The following is a 15821-nucleotide window of genomic DNA, read 5'->3' as shown; positions in this document are numbered from 1 at the left end:
CAACTCCTTTCAAGTAATCAAGCTATATTGAATACAAACATAAAATAAAAAGCAGCAATAATTTGCTTTCGTTTTTAGCTTTATACTGTGACTCAAAGATATACACTCTTAGCCATTGGAGAGAGAACAGTATCTTTGCACATTGATGAATTGGACATAAAATACTGTGGTTGGATCAGACTCCTTGGCTTCACTGGAAATACTGGAAGTATCATAAAAGTAGTGCACTGACTAGAGGATCAGTTCCATTTTCAACCTTGCTATGAAATTTGTTGACAATCACAGTCACTTTCGCTGCAGTAACTATGCTGTCCGATGCAATCTGGTTCCCAATGCTAAAATATTGAAAGGCTAAACCACTATTAAAACATACAAATATCAGTTCTATTCCAGTTCCAAATGGCCAATAGTTCCAGAGTTTGATCTTCAACATTCAGTGCACAGAAGAATCCTCATTTTATAAGGTTTCCCTCTAGGTTTTTTCATATTCTTGCAAAACCATTTACTCCTTAGATTTTCCAGCTAAAATTAACTTTATAGCCAAATGTATTTTACCAGGCCAGATATTCAATAAATATATTCAGGATATACTCAATTCTTGCCTCTCTTTCTATAAAGAAATAAAGCATAGCATTAGGGATAGTACTAGATGGGCTTTAAAATCTGCCTTTTCGGGCTCTCGTATCACAAATAATATTTGTAAAGACCATTTAAATACATCCATCATCCTGGGACACTACTCCAGAGCTGAGTTCCTGCAACAGAGTTAGTTTGTGTCTCTTATTATTATTTAATGTATATATGAGGAATGATCAGTTGCTCTTCTGTGATAAGCAAATCAATTAATTTTATTTGCATATTGTGGACTCTATTCCTTGTAGAGGAGTAGAGTACTAGTACAGGCTACTGTACTAGTAGCCTGTACTGAAATTATTCACTTTGAGCATGGGTAACCAGTATCTTAAACACTGTTCCAGGGAATGTCCTGCAAGTGACTTGTACAATGACATTAGTGTCTTGCTATTGACAAGAAACAGTGTAAGTTGAAAGCTGGGGGAGGTGGGGAGAGGGAGGGAGATGGGGGGGAGGAGTAAAAGCAACCAGGAAGTAACATTTTTCATTTCCTCTGTCTTGAGAAAATCACGCTTTGAAGCAAGAAAATTTTACACTTCAGGTATTTTGCACAGCTCATTGCTTCTGACTCCAAGGTAGTCACTTGATCCCAAAATCACTGGTTAAGACTGCTCTGTGGTTTAATTTAGCCATTCTCTTTTCTCTTGCTTACTTTTTGATGATGAACCGTGGTGTTAAGTTCTCTCTGGGAAAGCATGCTGCTTCCATATGGTCTGGGATTTCTGTAGTGGGGTGCGTCCAGGACACAGTCTGTCATGACATGCTGTTTTTTCTGAGGAATCTCTACTGGCAAAGACACAGAGTGGTGCCAAATTCAAACCACCTGGCCCTAAGGCTAATTGAGTTTTTCCTGGGAGGGTAAAATAATCATTTTGAAGTACCTATCTGAAATTATGTTACCACTGAGAGGGAATGGGGAAGATTGGCTTGTCACTGCAGTACTTAAATGCATCTATGAAGATGTATTCAAGATGGAAGTTTACAGTTAGTATGGGGAACTAGTATGAACTCTGAATTGAAAAGCAACCTACCTGGGCTAGCATTAGCTCTTGTCACAGAAGCAGAGTTCCCTCATAATCTAAAATGCTGGTAAGTTTTCATTCTGGATACGAACAAAAGCCTTTTGCTCAAGTGCTGCTTCATAGTTAACTACTGAGTTAGACCCCATAAACATGTTTCAGCTTGAAGTCTTCCTCAGATTTAACATGAGCTGATTTTATTTTCAGTTTTGTGGTTTTGCTGCTCATACTAAGCCCTGGGAACTTCATTAAGTTTCTGTTTCTGTGTGCTGGAAGAATTATGTGTGACTTCCGTTCATAGCCCATTTCCTAGGGCACGACTTGTGATTTGGTTTCTGTTGCCTTGACTCTTGTTCTGGAGCTGAATGGCACTGTTTGGCACCATTGTCTTCCATAAACAGGCTTTCATACAAAATACCTAGAAGCAGCAAGGTTATGTTACATAGGTTTTGACATCCCATGCATCCTTAACAGATTTTCCATAAGCTTGCTGCTGTGCAATCTATCTGTTTTACAGCCTCATTCCTTCCTGTTCTGCATGTGACTATTTCTTCATGTTTTGCATTGGGCGGTTACTCTGTTTTAGCACACAGCTGAGAACAAGGGTGGTTGTGTATTAAAGTGGGGGGCTAATGTGATACTGATATTAAAAAAGGATTCCACATATTCCAGAATTATGTATGCAGAACAATAAAGCTTTCTTTAAGTGGTCTCTATTTTCTGGTAAACTGCAGCAGTGCAAATGGCACCTCAGTTACATACTCTTGTATTAATTGTGGTGTTTAATCTGAAAACAACAAAACACTAGTCTGCCTTTTAGTTACTTGGGTAACATGAATTTCAAATTACTTTTTTAGAAAAGATGTGGCTGGGAGAGAAGGGTGAGGTAGGTTTCTGATTCTGTGAATCAGAAGAGGTGCTCTGTGTAGGAGTAGGTATTAGATCTAAGTCTTTTCCTGTATTTTGAGAAGTAGTGGGGGTAAAGCTCTAGAAAAGACAATACTGTAGAAAAGCTTGTCTTCATAAATTATTTGTGTCTGCTGAAAGAAATTAACATCACACTGTGTTGATGGAGACTACTAACTATGGCCACAACTATTCCTAGCAAAAAAAATCATGACCCACGTTACTTTTTCAGAATTGTATAAAAGACCTTTATTAATTCACAGTTTATTATGGGATCTATAGTTGTATACACATGTATCCTGCCTATTGTACCACCTTCTAGTTAAGTGATGGAAAGGATTTGTGTGTGTGTTTCTGTTCTGTGTGTATATGGAGGGTAGTTTTAAAGAAATACTGACTTCTATGTACTTTTGCATAGATATTTTCTGTAATTCAGCTCAGAAGAAAAAACTGCTGAAAGCTCCAACAAATGCTGATCCACTGTATTTTGTTCCAATTTCATTTTATGGCCACTTTTTCTCTCCAGAAAAGGAAAGTAATTATTTTTAAGCCTGTTTGAAGCTTAACTGTATGATTGATATCTTGTATGTAAGATTACTTTGATGATGATGTTTAGTGCAAAAAAGTGATCATTTGGGCAAAGCGCTAAAAAAGGAGGCAAAATGGAGAGAAGTGAAAGAAGACTAATGAGACTAAAGGGATGAGTAGTAAATTCTGTTTCCATCTAGACTTTATAAAAAACCCCCGAAACCAAACAAGCAAAGGGAAAGAAGGTGCCAGGCAGAAACCATGTCCCAATATTCAACTCTTTTTCAGTTTTCTGCTATCAGATCCAAGGTTGTTTGCTGACACTAAAAAAAAGTTATGTTTCTGGAAATAAAGTAGCTAATAAAGCACACCTTTTTGTAGAACTTAAAACTGTTTTATGCAGGACAGATTGTTTAGCACCAAAATTATCCGCACTGTGATACAAACAGCACTGAACACAATGAGCTGTGGAAACTCACAGACTGATTGTATTTAGCTGTGACTTCATCCTTTAATAACTTTTCCACATGATTCTTCAGTTGAAAGGGTTTTGTTCTGTTTGTGTCTCTGTTTATCATTGTTAATTTATTTTTTTTTTACCAACATGAAGTGGCACAGTAAAATGACTTAGTGACTCAGTTTCAGTGTTTGTAAGTAATCAGTTCTGTAGTCTTTTTTCACAAGAAAAGACAGTGTGACTTTTTAAAAAAATCTATTTATTTCAAACAATTTCTCACCTTACTAGTTCAGTTTTTTCAGTCCTCAAAATGGCCAGTTTTATGCATTCTATATGATCTTTAAATAATAGAAGGTGACATATTCAGGTACTCCCCTGCTTTGTTAGTTTACTAAAGACCAGATTGCTGACCTTTAGCTTACTCCCACGGTAACATGGGAGTAATGGAAATATATATTAATGATTAAAACACATGGTAAAATTACTGAGAGAAGATAGTTCAATATTTGAAAATAACTGTGAAAAAAGGTGTTTAGATGCCCTTTGTTACACATCCATGGCTTAATTTTATGTCTTAAATTAGAATTAAAATCTCCTACGTTTAAATTGCTATTTTAAAAAGAAACACAGGGACAACTCAGTTTCCTGAATATTTGCACTGAGTATTAACACAAATATATTTGTACATGAATGTTAAGTAGAGAAATGAAAGGTGTATGATTAATAACAATATGCAAATTTGAAACTAATTTATTGGTGTTACACAAAGGGCAAACTGGGATAGTGTTTGGCCAAATATGTTTACATACTTCATATTTGCATGCGTTTAATGAACATGCAGTGTGAAATCACCCATCTTTGCATAAAAACTGGATGAGCACTTTTTTAAAAGAACAAATGGCTTGAATTTCAAAGCCTCAATGGTTGAGCCAGCTTTCCTGCATCTCCTGTACTCTGCTCTTACTCTGCTAGGGAAGATGGCAGTGGATCCATCCATGTTCCCCAATACATAATTGACTTGTGCTGCCACTAACAATTTCCACTTAGTAAATATCCCTCTGTCCCTCCTTTTCAGTCTTGAGTTGTAAAACTTCAGTGTTCTAATTAAGCCTAGACACTGGGATGTATTGTTTCCCCTCACAACATACTGTTTTGCACTTTATTAGGAATATTATGAGAAATTATGTTCAGTTGATTCCATGACTGATTTTTACAAATGCTGGGCTTTTTGTCTCACACTCTGCAAACCGAAAAAGACTCAAGCTCATCCTAAATGGTTTTCCCATGATTAAAAAGTTAGACTCCCATTTTTATCTTCCATCTTCGGTGGAAAATAAATCCTCTTGTGTCTCAGTTTGGAGTGAAATACATGAAGAGTGTACAAAAATATATTTCCTCCTTAATTAGTTGTTTCCTTTGAGTTTTTTGAAGAAGGGTTACAACTTGACTAAGATCCCTTCCGTCTGCCACAACATGCTTGCTTTTATTTTGACTTCCCATTGCTGTCTTATCAAATATCACATGAATCATTACCATTTGTTTGCCATCCCTTTCTTTTGTTTTGTTTCTCTTCCTCCAAAGGATTACAACATCAACCTGAATGAAAGGTTAGAAGTACACTGTGATTCACATTTGCCCCATCTATTAAAACAAATAAACCAACTAGTTATATAATTTAAATGTGCTTGAGCTATGGCATGCAGATGCTTTTATCAGCTCTGGGCTGAAGAGGTTGTGTGCATTCGGGCATGCACGTACAACTGTTCTTTGAAAGGGACAAACCTCATTAAGATTACAGGTGCTTGGAAATAACTTCTGAGAAAATAGCTACCATTTTCAATAAAGCTACTTCCTAACAGGAAATGCAATTTATTATGTTACTTAGCACAAGCGAGCAGCTTTGCTTTTATTTAGATATAAGTAGCCCCATTTAAGGTCACAAATGTTTTATTTCTTTTAAACTGAAGTTAGCAGTTTTTAATGGTTGGAGGGTCTGGCAACTCTACTTAATTTCAGTATGAAGCATCTGCTGTATTTAGGAGCACATGGGCTAGTCCTGGGGATTTTGTGTTGCAACATGTGATTTTAGAAGTGGGCTCTAAGCTCAGATCAGCTCAGTCACCAGCCACAGAGATGGGGTTCAAATGGATTTTTATGAGTGAAGAACCTTTGGTTTCCATTAAGTGCATATGCATGTGTAGTTTTTTGGTTGCTGTTGATTTTTTTGGTATTTTTGCTAATATAGTCCTTAGAGGTTTCAGCTAACACTGCCATTATCTTCCTAAGGACAAGAAAAGAGACTGAGAAACCATAAGTACATGAAATCCCACCTACAAAAAATAGAAAGGGGAAGAAACAGAAAGTTTGAAAGAGAGAACAGAGAAACAGGAAAAAAAAAAAAAGCAAAATCACAGAAAATTTCAGTTGTAGTTGGGAATAAAGTTCCTGTCTTCAATTGTTCACTTCTTATTAACGAGAGACATCAACCTTTGTTCTTTGAAAGTACAAAGAGATTAATAGATACACTATTCAAATACCCTTAAGACCCATTTTGAGTGAAAATTGGCTTCTATCACTGGCCTGTCCATATTTGACAAAAATATGTTAAAAGAAGTTAGGAATTCTAGTGACTAAAACTGTGGCTACTTTGATGTACGGGTTGTTGGATCATGGGCTGGGATTTACTATTCTACAGTTCACAAATTACAGTAAAAAAAAAAAAAGATAAAAAATTATTCAAACCTTGGCATCCTAACTTTCCAAAGCTCACACTGAGATTTCATATCCTATCATTCATTTTTTGAGCAACTGGTCTAGTAAAAGGAATCCCTACCTACGGCAGGAGAGTGGTCCTTGGTGATCTTTAAGGTCCCTTCCAACCCAGACCATTCTATGACTCTGTGATTTTCCTTCTCACAAAGTATTTTGCCCTTTTTTTTCCCTCTTAACCTGCACCCTGGAGGTTTCTTTCTTGTCAGCTCTCTACTGTATTTTTCTGTCTGTTTGGACAGTTGGTTGGTTGTTTTCAGCTCCTAACTACAGAAAACACTATTTTATTCCTAAGAAGAATTTACCTCAGTAGGCTTTTATAAGATAGCAAGTGACTGAATTCAGATGTGACAGAATACCTTGGACGTTGATTTGAAGATTTTCATAAACCAAAGACTGCAGTATTATAGTCATGATGATCACTGTTATTGCATTTATTTTTAAAGCAGCTCGGAGAATATAAACTAAAATACGATTTTTTGGGTGGCGAACAACCCCACTGTGACTTATACTGAGTGGCAGAAATACACACATTACCATCTAATGGATGACTTATTTAGTTTGCAACTGAAGACAAAACTTAACATTTCATTGCACATTTTTGTCAGTTTACAAGGTTGCATATTAATAGTAATAATATTTGAGTGGGTTTTTGTTTTTACCTCTGAAAATGCTGGGCCCATAGAGGTACTTACTGCAAGCTGCCCACAGAGCACTGATGTGAATCATTCCCCAGATGACATCTCTGTGGGAATGCATTTCAAGGCATATGATTTGTTTCAGCATTGCAAACTTTTATGTCAGTTCCATTTGTTTGTTTTTTATAACATTTATGACCTTCTAACTATTTGGGCATGTTCATTCAAAATCCTCCAAATGAATCTTAATTAAAAAGAGTTGATCTAAAAAAAATACTCCCTCACTGGGTAGAATTTCTGTCATACCAATCCACAGACAAAAACAAATGATGTTTAGGAGTAGTGGCATTTTCAGTTTGAGTTACTAGCATGAGCTTGTGTGATCTTGCTGAACACTGCCATTTGCAAAAGAGCAATTAAAACAGATGACAATCTGCTAATCACACACTGTTCTATTTAGAAATTTAGCAGTATTTTCCCAGTTTGTGTTTTTGTTTGACTTCCTAAGAGTAAAAGTAAGTTTCATGTGTTTATATTGTATATAACAGTATGTAAATTTGGGAAACTTCACCACAGATCAACAGTTTTCAGTAGGCTAAAAATATACCCCAGTGTTGTAAACATCCTTAGTGAAAGCTCTGTGTGTGTGTTTGTGTAGTATATGTTTGTATGCATATGTTTGTGTGACTAAAATATTCCATATTTGTTCTACATTAAATTGTTTTTATGCTGATAGACAAATTCTGCATTTGTTAACAGAACAAAGTAATGCAACAGGCCTGTGTAGCTGTTAAATTAAAGCTGATCAGGAGGCAGAAGGCACAGGCATGCTCAGGATTTAGGAGTAGTGGCATTTTCACATTGCCTTACAAAGGATGAGCTGGCTCGATTTGCTGATCACTCTCATGATTTGTAGGTTTTGTCTGTGATTCTAACCTTGAAATCATTAAAGGCCTATCAGTGGTAATACTCCACTTGTATTCAGATAGGAGCTCTGGCTACACCTAGAGGCGAAGTGATTCTGGTGGCTTTGGCAACAACACTGAGAAGTTCCTGTCATTTGGGAAGAACCTCAGAACATTATGAATAGGGAGAGAAGTGGATAGGAACAAGGTAGTAGGAGTCACCAATGGAAAGAGACAGCAGTTAAATATAGGGATTGTATTTGGTCACCACTTTGTGATGTGAGGTTATCGTTCCTCTGCAGACCTGTGAGTTATTCTTAGCACAGCTGAAGTCTTTGAATTTCTAAAGTGCACTGCTATTCACCTATTGCTCATTATTCACGAGTGGCTACATGAACTTCTCAGCCACAGTGCTGTGACCACTTCCCTGGGGAGCCTGTTCCAGTTCCCAGCCACCCTCTAGGTGAAGAACCTTTTTCTGATATCCAACCTAAGCCTCCCCTGACTTGGCTTTATGCTGTTTACTCAAGTCCTATCACTGGTCATGAGAGTGAAGAGATCAGTTCCTGCCCATCCACTTTTCCGTGTGAGGAAGTTGAAGACAGCAATGAGGTCTCCCCTCAGTCTCCTCCAGGCTGAACAGACCAAATGACTGCAGCTGCTCCTCATACAGCTTCCCCTCCAGACAATCCCCTCCCTTGCCCAGCTGGCAATGCTGTGCCTGATCCTCCCCAGGACAGGGTTGGCCCTCCTGGCTGCCAGGGCACTGCTGACTCATGTTCAACTTGCCATTGACCAGGACCCCCAGGTCGCTTTCCGTGGCACTGCTCTCCAACCTGTCATTCTCTAGTCTGTGTACAATACCAGGATTTCTCCATCCCAGGTGCTGAATCCAGCAGTTGCCGTTGTTAAACTTCATATGGCTGGTGATTGCCTACCTCTCTCATTTGTTGAGGTGTCTCTGCAGGGCCTCTCTGCCCTCCAGGGAGTCAGCAGCTCCTCCCAATTTAGTGTCATTGGCAAACTTACTTAGTATTCCTTTGAGTCCTGTGGCCAAGGCATTAATGAAGATGTTGAAGAGAACTTATGTATATAAACAAGTATCTGTTCACTTAGTAAGGAAGGTGCTTTGTAGAGCTGCCCATTTCTATTCTTGTTCATTGTCTTAGTCTGCGGATACAGAATGCAGGATCTGATAGTGTCTTCTTCTAAAAGTGGAAAATCTCTTATTGATTTCACTGCCCAGTTGGATCCTTAAGCAGTGTAAAATAGAGCTGACTTTTGAAACTGTACTGCTGTTCATCTTTTGTTGGCTGCTACAAGGATTCTGCTTCCTGCAGCTGTATTTTTAATTGAGAATATGTTTTAATACATACTTTAAAAGGTAAATGGAGACCTAGTATAGTAAAATAAAATCAGTTACTGACTGCAGGTTATCAGAATGTTAAGGTAAGGGAATTATGCATAGCATTCGTCAGCAAGTGTACGTTCAGGATAGCCAAAGTGTTTGTATATATGCAGAATAATACTCCTACAGAGGTATCCAGACAGCTTTAGTGCTGTAAATGTTTATTGTGTTTATTCAATATGTTTGGGAGAACCATATGGAAACGTGGCCAGGAGTAGCACTAGCTATCCTGTAGATGCAGGTTTTCCTTGGAGATGGTGTTCCAGGCCTTCAGTTTTACCAAGCTCCATTTCAGAGGCTCCTTCTTTCTCTCCTGAATTCCCATAAGCATTTTTGTTGGTCTTCATGCATCAAATAATAATAAAAAAGTCTTTAAGTTAAGGCTTTACTCAATTGCTTTTTATTTCTCTTCAGTGCAAAAAAAGACCATAAAGAGAGAAGAGAATGGAAATGGTTCTGAGTGGAAGCACTTTTATTTAGTGGGAAAGTTATCATCTACTCTGCCAAAAAAAAAAAAAAAAAAAAAAAATCCAGGAAGCCAGGAACATGAAAAAGTAGGGAAAGGGGGTAAAAAATTGTAAAGATGGGGAGAAAGTAGCAGAAGGGCATATACCCCAGAAGCTCACAAAAGAAACCTAGTGGGAGAAAAGGAAAAACAAAGGGACACTAGATCAGAATCACTGCAGCAGAGTGATTCTGCAGTCTCCTGCTTTCCCCAGCAGTTCTGATAGAACTGGAAAGGGATGTGCAGAAGGTTTTACAGCTGTGTATGGTGTACTTTCGTCTGCTTTCAGGTTAAACTTTTCTATCTCTCAACAATTACAGTAAGCTCATGGACGTGATGCCACATGTTTCAATGATAACCAAGCATTTAAAAAATTTCAGCATTCATTTGCACAGGTTTATGTCACACAATTTCCTCACTGTATATCTAATTTTTACTGTTGTAGTGGTTTGGTCCAAAATACTCATTACTGTTTATCTGCTGTGAGATAAGAATTAGGAGAAATGCAAAGCAGGCACCAAACTTGAAAGAATATAAAGAAGTTTATTAACAGACCTAAAAGAAGAAAAAAAAAAAATTATACCGCCTTCAGAACTCTCCTCCTCCCCCCACCTTCCTCCCTTCTCCCGCTGACAATGTGAAAAGACAACCCTTAAGATGTTCAGTCTGTTTACCACTGCCATAATAACCTTGTTCAGTCCATTTAGAAAGAGAAGTCTCTTCTTGCTCATGCTATGAAAACATTATCACAACGAGACAGCCGCCCACTTCCAAATATTGTTCAGTCCATTTAGGAAGAGGAGTCTCTCTGCCTGCGTGTGAGTCCTTTCCCCCGACTTGCAGCTTTTCCCGCAACTGCTTTCGAGGGTCCACTCTTGAAGTTTTTTGGGGTACAATTTTAAGGTTGAGCCATTCAGAAACAAAAACAGAGGCCCTTCTCCTTCCCTGGGAGCAAAGGGTCTTCATCATCTTCATCTTTAGGACTATCTCTGGGAGCATCTCTAGGAACTGAAGTTTTCTCCTTTCCCATTTGGAGCAAAAGTCCTCATCTGGTTCATCTCTAGGGACTGAGGTTTTCTCCTTTCCCGTTTGGAGCAAAAGTCCTCATCTGGTCCATCTCTCCCTGTCCAAACTTCTCATGAAATTACAGCTGCGTCAGCATCTGCCTATCTCAGCGCAGGTGCTTTTACTTACGAGTTGAACACTCCACCCCCCATATCTTCATGAAATTACAACGGGATACTCTGATATATCATAGCTTCACAACAGAATTTCAGCTTTAAGCATCTCCTCTCTCTCTTCCCTAGGGTTTTCAGCTCTTCACAGCAATAAAAGGGTTAATCTCACCTCGGCCTTGCAGCTTTGCAGCTGGAATGTTGAATTTTTCTTATCGCAGTGGAGAGGGGGGAGAGCCGAGCCGCTCCGGCTGCCCACGGCAAGGCAGTGGGGGGGTTCCATGGCTGGAACAGGGCCCATCGGCTCCAGGATGGCCGTGGCCCGGCCCGGCCTGGCCCAAGCAGGGCCTGGCCGGGCCCGCTGGCCCCCACACGGGGCCCGCAGCCACCTGTGCCAGCGCCGGAAACGAGAGAGAGCTTGGAGGGGGAGTTTGTCTATTCTTAAATGTGGATCACAGAGGTGAACACAACTTTAAGTGGCTTAGAGAATTGTCCATATTCAAACTGGCCAGCTGATAGGTTCTATCAGTTCCCAGAGGAAACTGTAAGCACCCCTTAGCAAGGACGTCCCTTCCGGGACTATGCTTGCTAACCTATGACAACTGTATATCTAATAAAAATTTTATAGACTGATTTGGAATAAAAATTTTGGACTAAGAAATCCAAAACAGAAATAAAAACTTCGGAAATCTTAGAAATATTTGCTGAATTTACTTAGATTTAAATAAGAAGTTCATGCAAACTTTCAGAGCTGAGATGCAGCTTGTACTTGCAAATGCTTATATTCTAAAATATAAGTAGTGTTTAGTAATTATGCACTGGGGAGGATTAATTGCTTCATAATGTGCTTTATTCACATGGGGACAACACTTTCTACTCTACAGGTCAGAAAGCTAAGAAGTTTTTCTGTCTGTTTTCTGTTTTTTAAAAACTAATCTTTATATTGCTATGAAAATAGGTGTATATAAGATGTTCATGTCCCAAGTGAAGAAAAAATTGCTTTGTACTTACAAATTAGGTGAAAATATGTGGTGGCAGTATGTTCTCTTCAAATTTTTCTAGATCAACAGTTACTGGCTAGGTGAGCTTATAGTTTCTCATGTTCCCTCACTTTAAATATATGCTCCTCACTTCGGTAGAAAAAATGTTGTGAGAAACGTGCTTACATCTTTAACATAGTAATTGTTCAGTTAATCTCATTTATGGGGGGAAGGAGGCTATACTTCACTGATACCGATTAAATATCCTATACTGGGTTCTATATAAATAGCTACAAATGTGCACAATGGTTACATTACATGGTATATTTAACAACACAGCTAAATCAGAAAGTATGAGCTATGCCTTTAGCGATGGGAGTACTAACGATTGCATGCAAGGAGATTTTTTTGCTCTGCAACCATGAAGGAAATAATTGCTGTTCAGCACTATTCAGTTATGTTTGCATATCAGTAGAAACACATGCACAGAGGCTGCACCTACATTCCTAGTGCCCTAGCACTGATACAAGTCCAGCATACATTAAAGCTTCAGAAGTTGTTACAGTTTTCACAACTTGCAAAGTGCGTGTAATTTTCAACAGAGTTAATTTGGCCACTGTCAGATGAAATAGCAAAGGTGACATTCATATTTTATGATTTTCTTTTATTTTAGACAAAATGTACCATAGGGGACATTTTACAGATTTGTTACATGACTGCTTCCGCTGAGATTTTAAGTCTTGTGGGGTTTTTCCTCTTTTTGAGTCATTGCAGATATAAATATATAAAGCAAATGTTTCTCTTTCATATTTTAGATGGAAGACTTTATTTGAAAACTACTGTCATGTATTGAATTTTTCCTGCTGAACATACGTGTGCTACGGTAAAGAACATTGCAGTAAGACATTGGCTCATAAGGAGTTCTGTGGAAACAAAATGTTTTCAAACCAACTTCCTCAACTTCATTTATCAATGTTCTTCAAAAATGTAAAGAATTCTGCAAGAGTGTCCTCCTTTGGTTATCTCCTGTGGCTCAACCTGGAGATCTAGAGAATGTGTGTAAATGTACAGTAGCACTGTTCTCACAGCGAAAATCTGCATCTCTGCGCCGGACTATTGTATCCAAAATTACAGGCGGTCAGAACAAGGCTGAGTATTCCCTTTTTCAAGGAATGCAGACTCTCTCCTCCTCTGATGATTCTATATTTGAGCACATCCAATGATCCTTCCAGCAGTGTCCAAGTACACTTACAGACTGTTATACCATACCGAAACCAGCAAGACAGCTCAGAAATGAACTCGTAGAGGGCATAAGAGGATTCTTATTTAAAAAAAAAGGAAAAAAAAAAAAAAAGGAAAAGAAGAAAAAATTGATACATTCAGTTTTCAAACTATGATTGAGGGTTTTCTTCTAAAGACATTTTTTCCACATGCTTTCCAAGAGACCAACACATATATGTTAGAATACATTAAGTGAAATGGAATTTTGTGTAAGTGAAAAGAAATGCTGAATGTAAACAAACTGTTTTACTGTTCACAAAGTCTCTTTTCCTAAAATAAAACAAACAAAAGAAAAAAAACAAAAATAATAATTTCTCATTGTAAACTGGCAGGGGTTTATGAAATAAAAGACTTTGCTTCTTATCAAAATGTTGGTCACATGTACAGTATATAACACAGATCACACAAGGAAGGTATTATGTATGCAGTAGAAATCTAGAGTTTAGGAAATGAAACTTTTAGATAATATTGTTTTGTCACCCTGTTGGTCAGAAAGACACCTTTCTAGTTTTAACGCATGCAGGCATGTAAATATTTGTCCTGGAGTCACAGTATTACTGAATGAGATCTTAAGCATCTGGTAACAAGTCAGAATTCTGTATCAGCCACTTTTATTTGTATATTGAGCCCTGGTTAGTGCCCTGACTAGTGCACTTCTAAGAATGGACTGTGGCTGAGCAGCAAGTCAAAATGCCAGAAATATTTTTATATGTTAATGTCATATTACGTCAATGTTGCTAAAAAAAAGAAAACCTAACAAACACTTGATGTATCAGTCCAATTCCACGTAGAACTGAGTGATACAGTTGAAGTCTATTGTCCCTCCCACCTTGTCTTAGGGAAGGATGGTTATGTGTTACTTTCACTGTCTTTATGAAAGCTACAATATGTGTTTTCACCTTTGTGCTGATAACTGGAAGTAAGCTGCAAAACACTGCTTATTACATTACTAAAAATTATGTTCTTTGCTTTGCGTACTTTTGGGTTACCCCTTTAAAGACTGATTTTGTGAATCAGTGCTATTACTGTAAGTTTTGTGATTATGCTTTCTTCATCTAATGTTTTATGCGTATAAAATATTATTTATTACATGGAAACATATCAAAACCTTAAATGTCTAAGATGCCTAACTTAAAGCAAATATTTCTTTAAAAGTAGTTCTGATTGGATATTAATATTATTTTGTCCAAAAAAAAAATCTAATGTTTTGTAAACTCTAGCACTGAGCTTCTATAGTTTGTAGGTCTTCCTTGCAATACTGGTACACATTTATTTTTTGCAGTTCATATTTACTCCACCACAATCCTTTTTTAACAATAGAAAGATGTATATACAAGTTCACATCACAGTAATTTTTTTAAAGAAATATTGAGCAATATTTTTCATTAAATATTGTTGTCTAATACTTTGTAGTGATGTTATTTTCTAACCATGATTCTTTCATGATTTTCATAGTTGCTTAAACACATATGGGATTCTGTACTCCAGTTTTTTCATATGCAGTCTTTAAAGGGTTAACAGCTGTAAAGTTAGATGGACTTGTGGCAAGCTTTTGAATCATTCATATCTGAAAGAGAATTAAAAGCCTACAACTGAAATATGTACTAGCATTTACCATTGCTCTGCTCCTTGCATAGAGTCACCTGTAAGTAGGTTTAGTAGTTTTACAGTATATTCTTTCAAGACCTTTGGGAATGCCTCAGTGTTTGGCTTGGTACATAAACAGAAGTATTAAGGATTAAAGGGGAACCAATTTATGAGCTGGATGTTTAGAAAGAATCTTGCTAAAAACAGTGTAAATATTACAGAACATGAGATGTTACCGTAAGTTGAAATTTTTTGCCCCTCTTTAGTTTTACAGGTTTTGGGTTGGTATTTTGGTTTTGGTTTTTGATTTGGATTTTTTTCCTTTTTTTTTTGCATAGATTATGAAGAAAAGTTGTGCTCATGTTATTGTTTATATGCTTTTGTAATCTTAAAGATATTAATGTCTAGTTGTTCTATATTATAACCACATTTGCGCTCTATGCAAGCCCTTGGAACAGAACATACTCATCTTCATGTAGGACCTATGAAAATTGTCTATTTTTATCTATATATTTAAAGTTTTCTAAAAATGAAAAAGGTTATTACGAATTTTGTTGTACAAAATCTGTACAAAAATCTGTTTTTACATCATAATGCAAGAATTGGAAATTTTTCTATGGTAGCCTAGTTATTTGAGCCTGGTTTCAATGTGAGAACCACGTTTACTGTTATTGTATTTAATTTTCTTTTCTTTTCAACAATCTGCTAATAAAACTGTCTGAAATCTCCCTGCGACTTTATTTACAGTTCATCTTTATTAAATTTTCTGAAATGTGTAACATCAGAGGAATATTTACTTTCTAATGGGAGGCATCTAAAAACAACATAAGTCAGCTCTTTGTAGTGTGAGGAGAACAATGCTGAATGATTTTATTTAACATGCAACTGCTTCTATCTCTAATATGAATTACTGTGGTGAAAAACATCATAAAAGCACACTCTGTGGTTATTGTTTAACAAGCATATTTTCCATTTTTTTTTCTTGCCAGCTAAGCAAACTGCCCCCATCTACATGATTTATTTATGTACA

The 15821-nt window shown here is 37.2% G+C and overlaps 1 protein-coding gene across 6 annotated transcripts in view; it reads left to right on the top strand.

Annotated features, from left to right (window-relative positions):
* The window catches only part of DACH1 (dachshund family transcription factor 1), a 356766-nt gene extending 341247 nt beyond the window's left edge, over positions 1–15519 (top strand). For 5 of the 6 annotated variants that reach the window (XM_039562277.1, XM_039564712.1, XM_039565348.1 and 2 more), the window contains one exon: positions 12739–15519. In XM_039562277.1, the coding sequence (XP_039418211.1) occupies positions 12739–12776 (38 nt within the window). In that variant the 3' untranslated portion in view covers positions 12777–15519. The remainder of the gene's footprint in view (positions 1–12738) is intronic. The other variant, XM_039563475.1, reaches the window with a different exon arrangement.
* Positions 15520–15821: the final 302 nt, after the last annotated feature.

The sequence above is a fragment of the Corvus cornix genome, chromosome 1 (genome assembly GCF_000738735.6).
Source record: "Corvus cornix cornix isolate S_Up_H32 chromosome 1, ASM73873v5, whole genome shotgun sequence".
Classification (NCBI taxonomy): Eukaryota; Metazoa; Chordata; class Aves; order Passeriformes; family Corvidae; genus Corvus; species Corvus cornix.
This window is presented reverse-complemented; position numbering and strand designations above follow the sequence as displayed.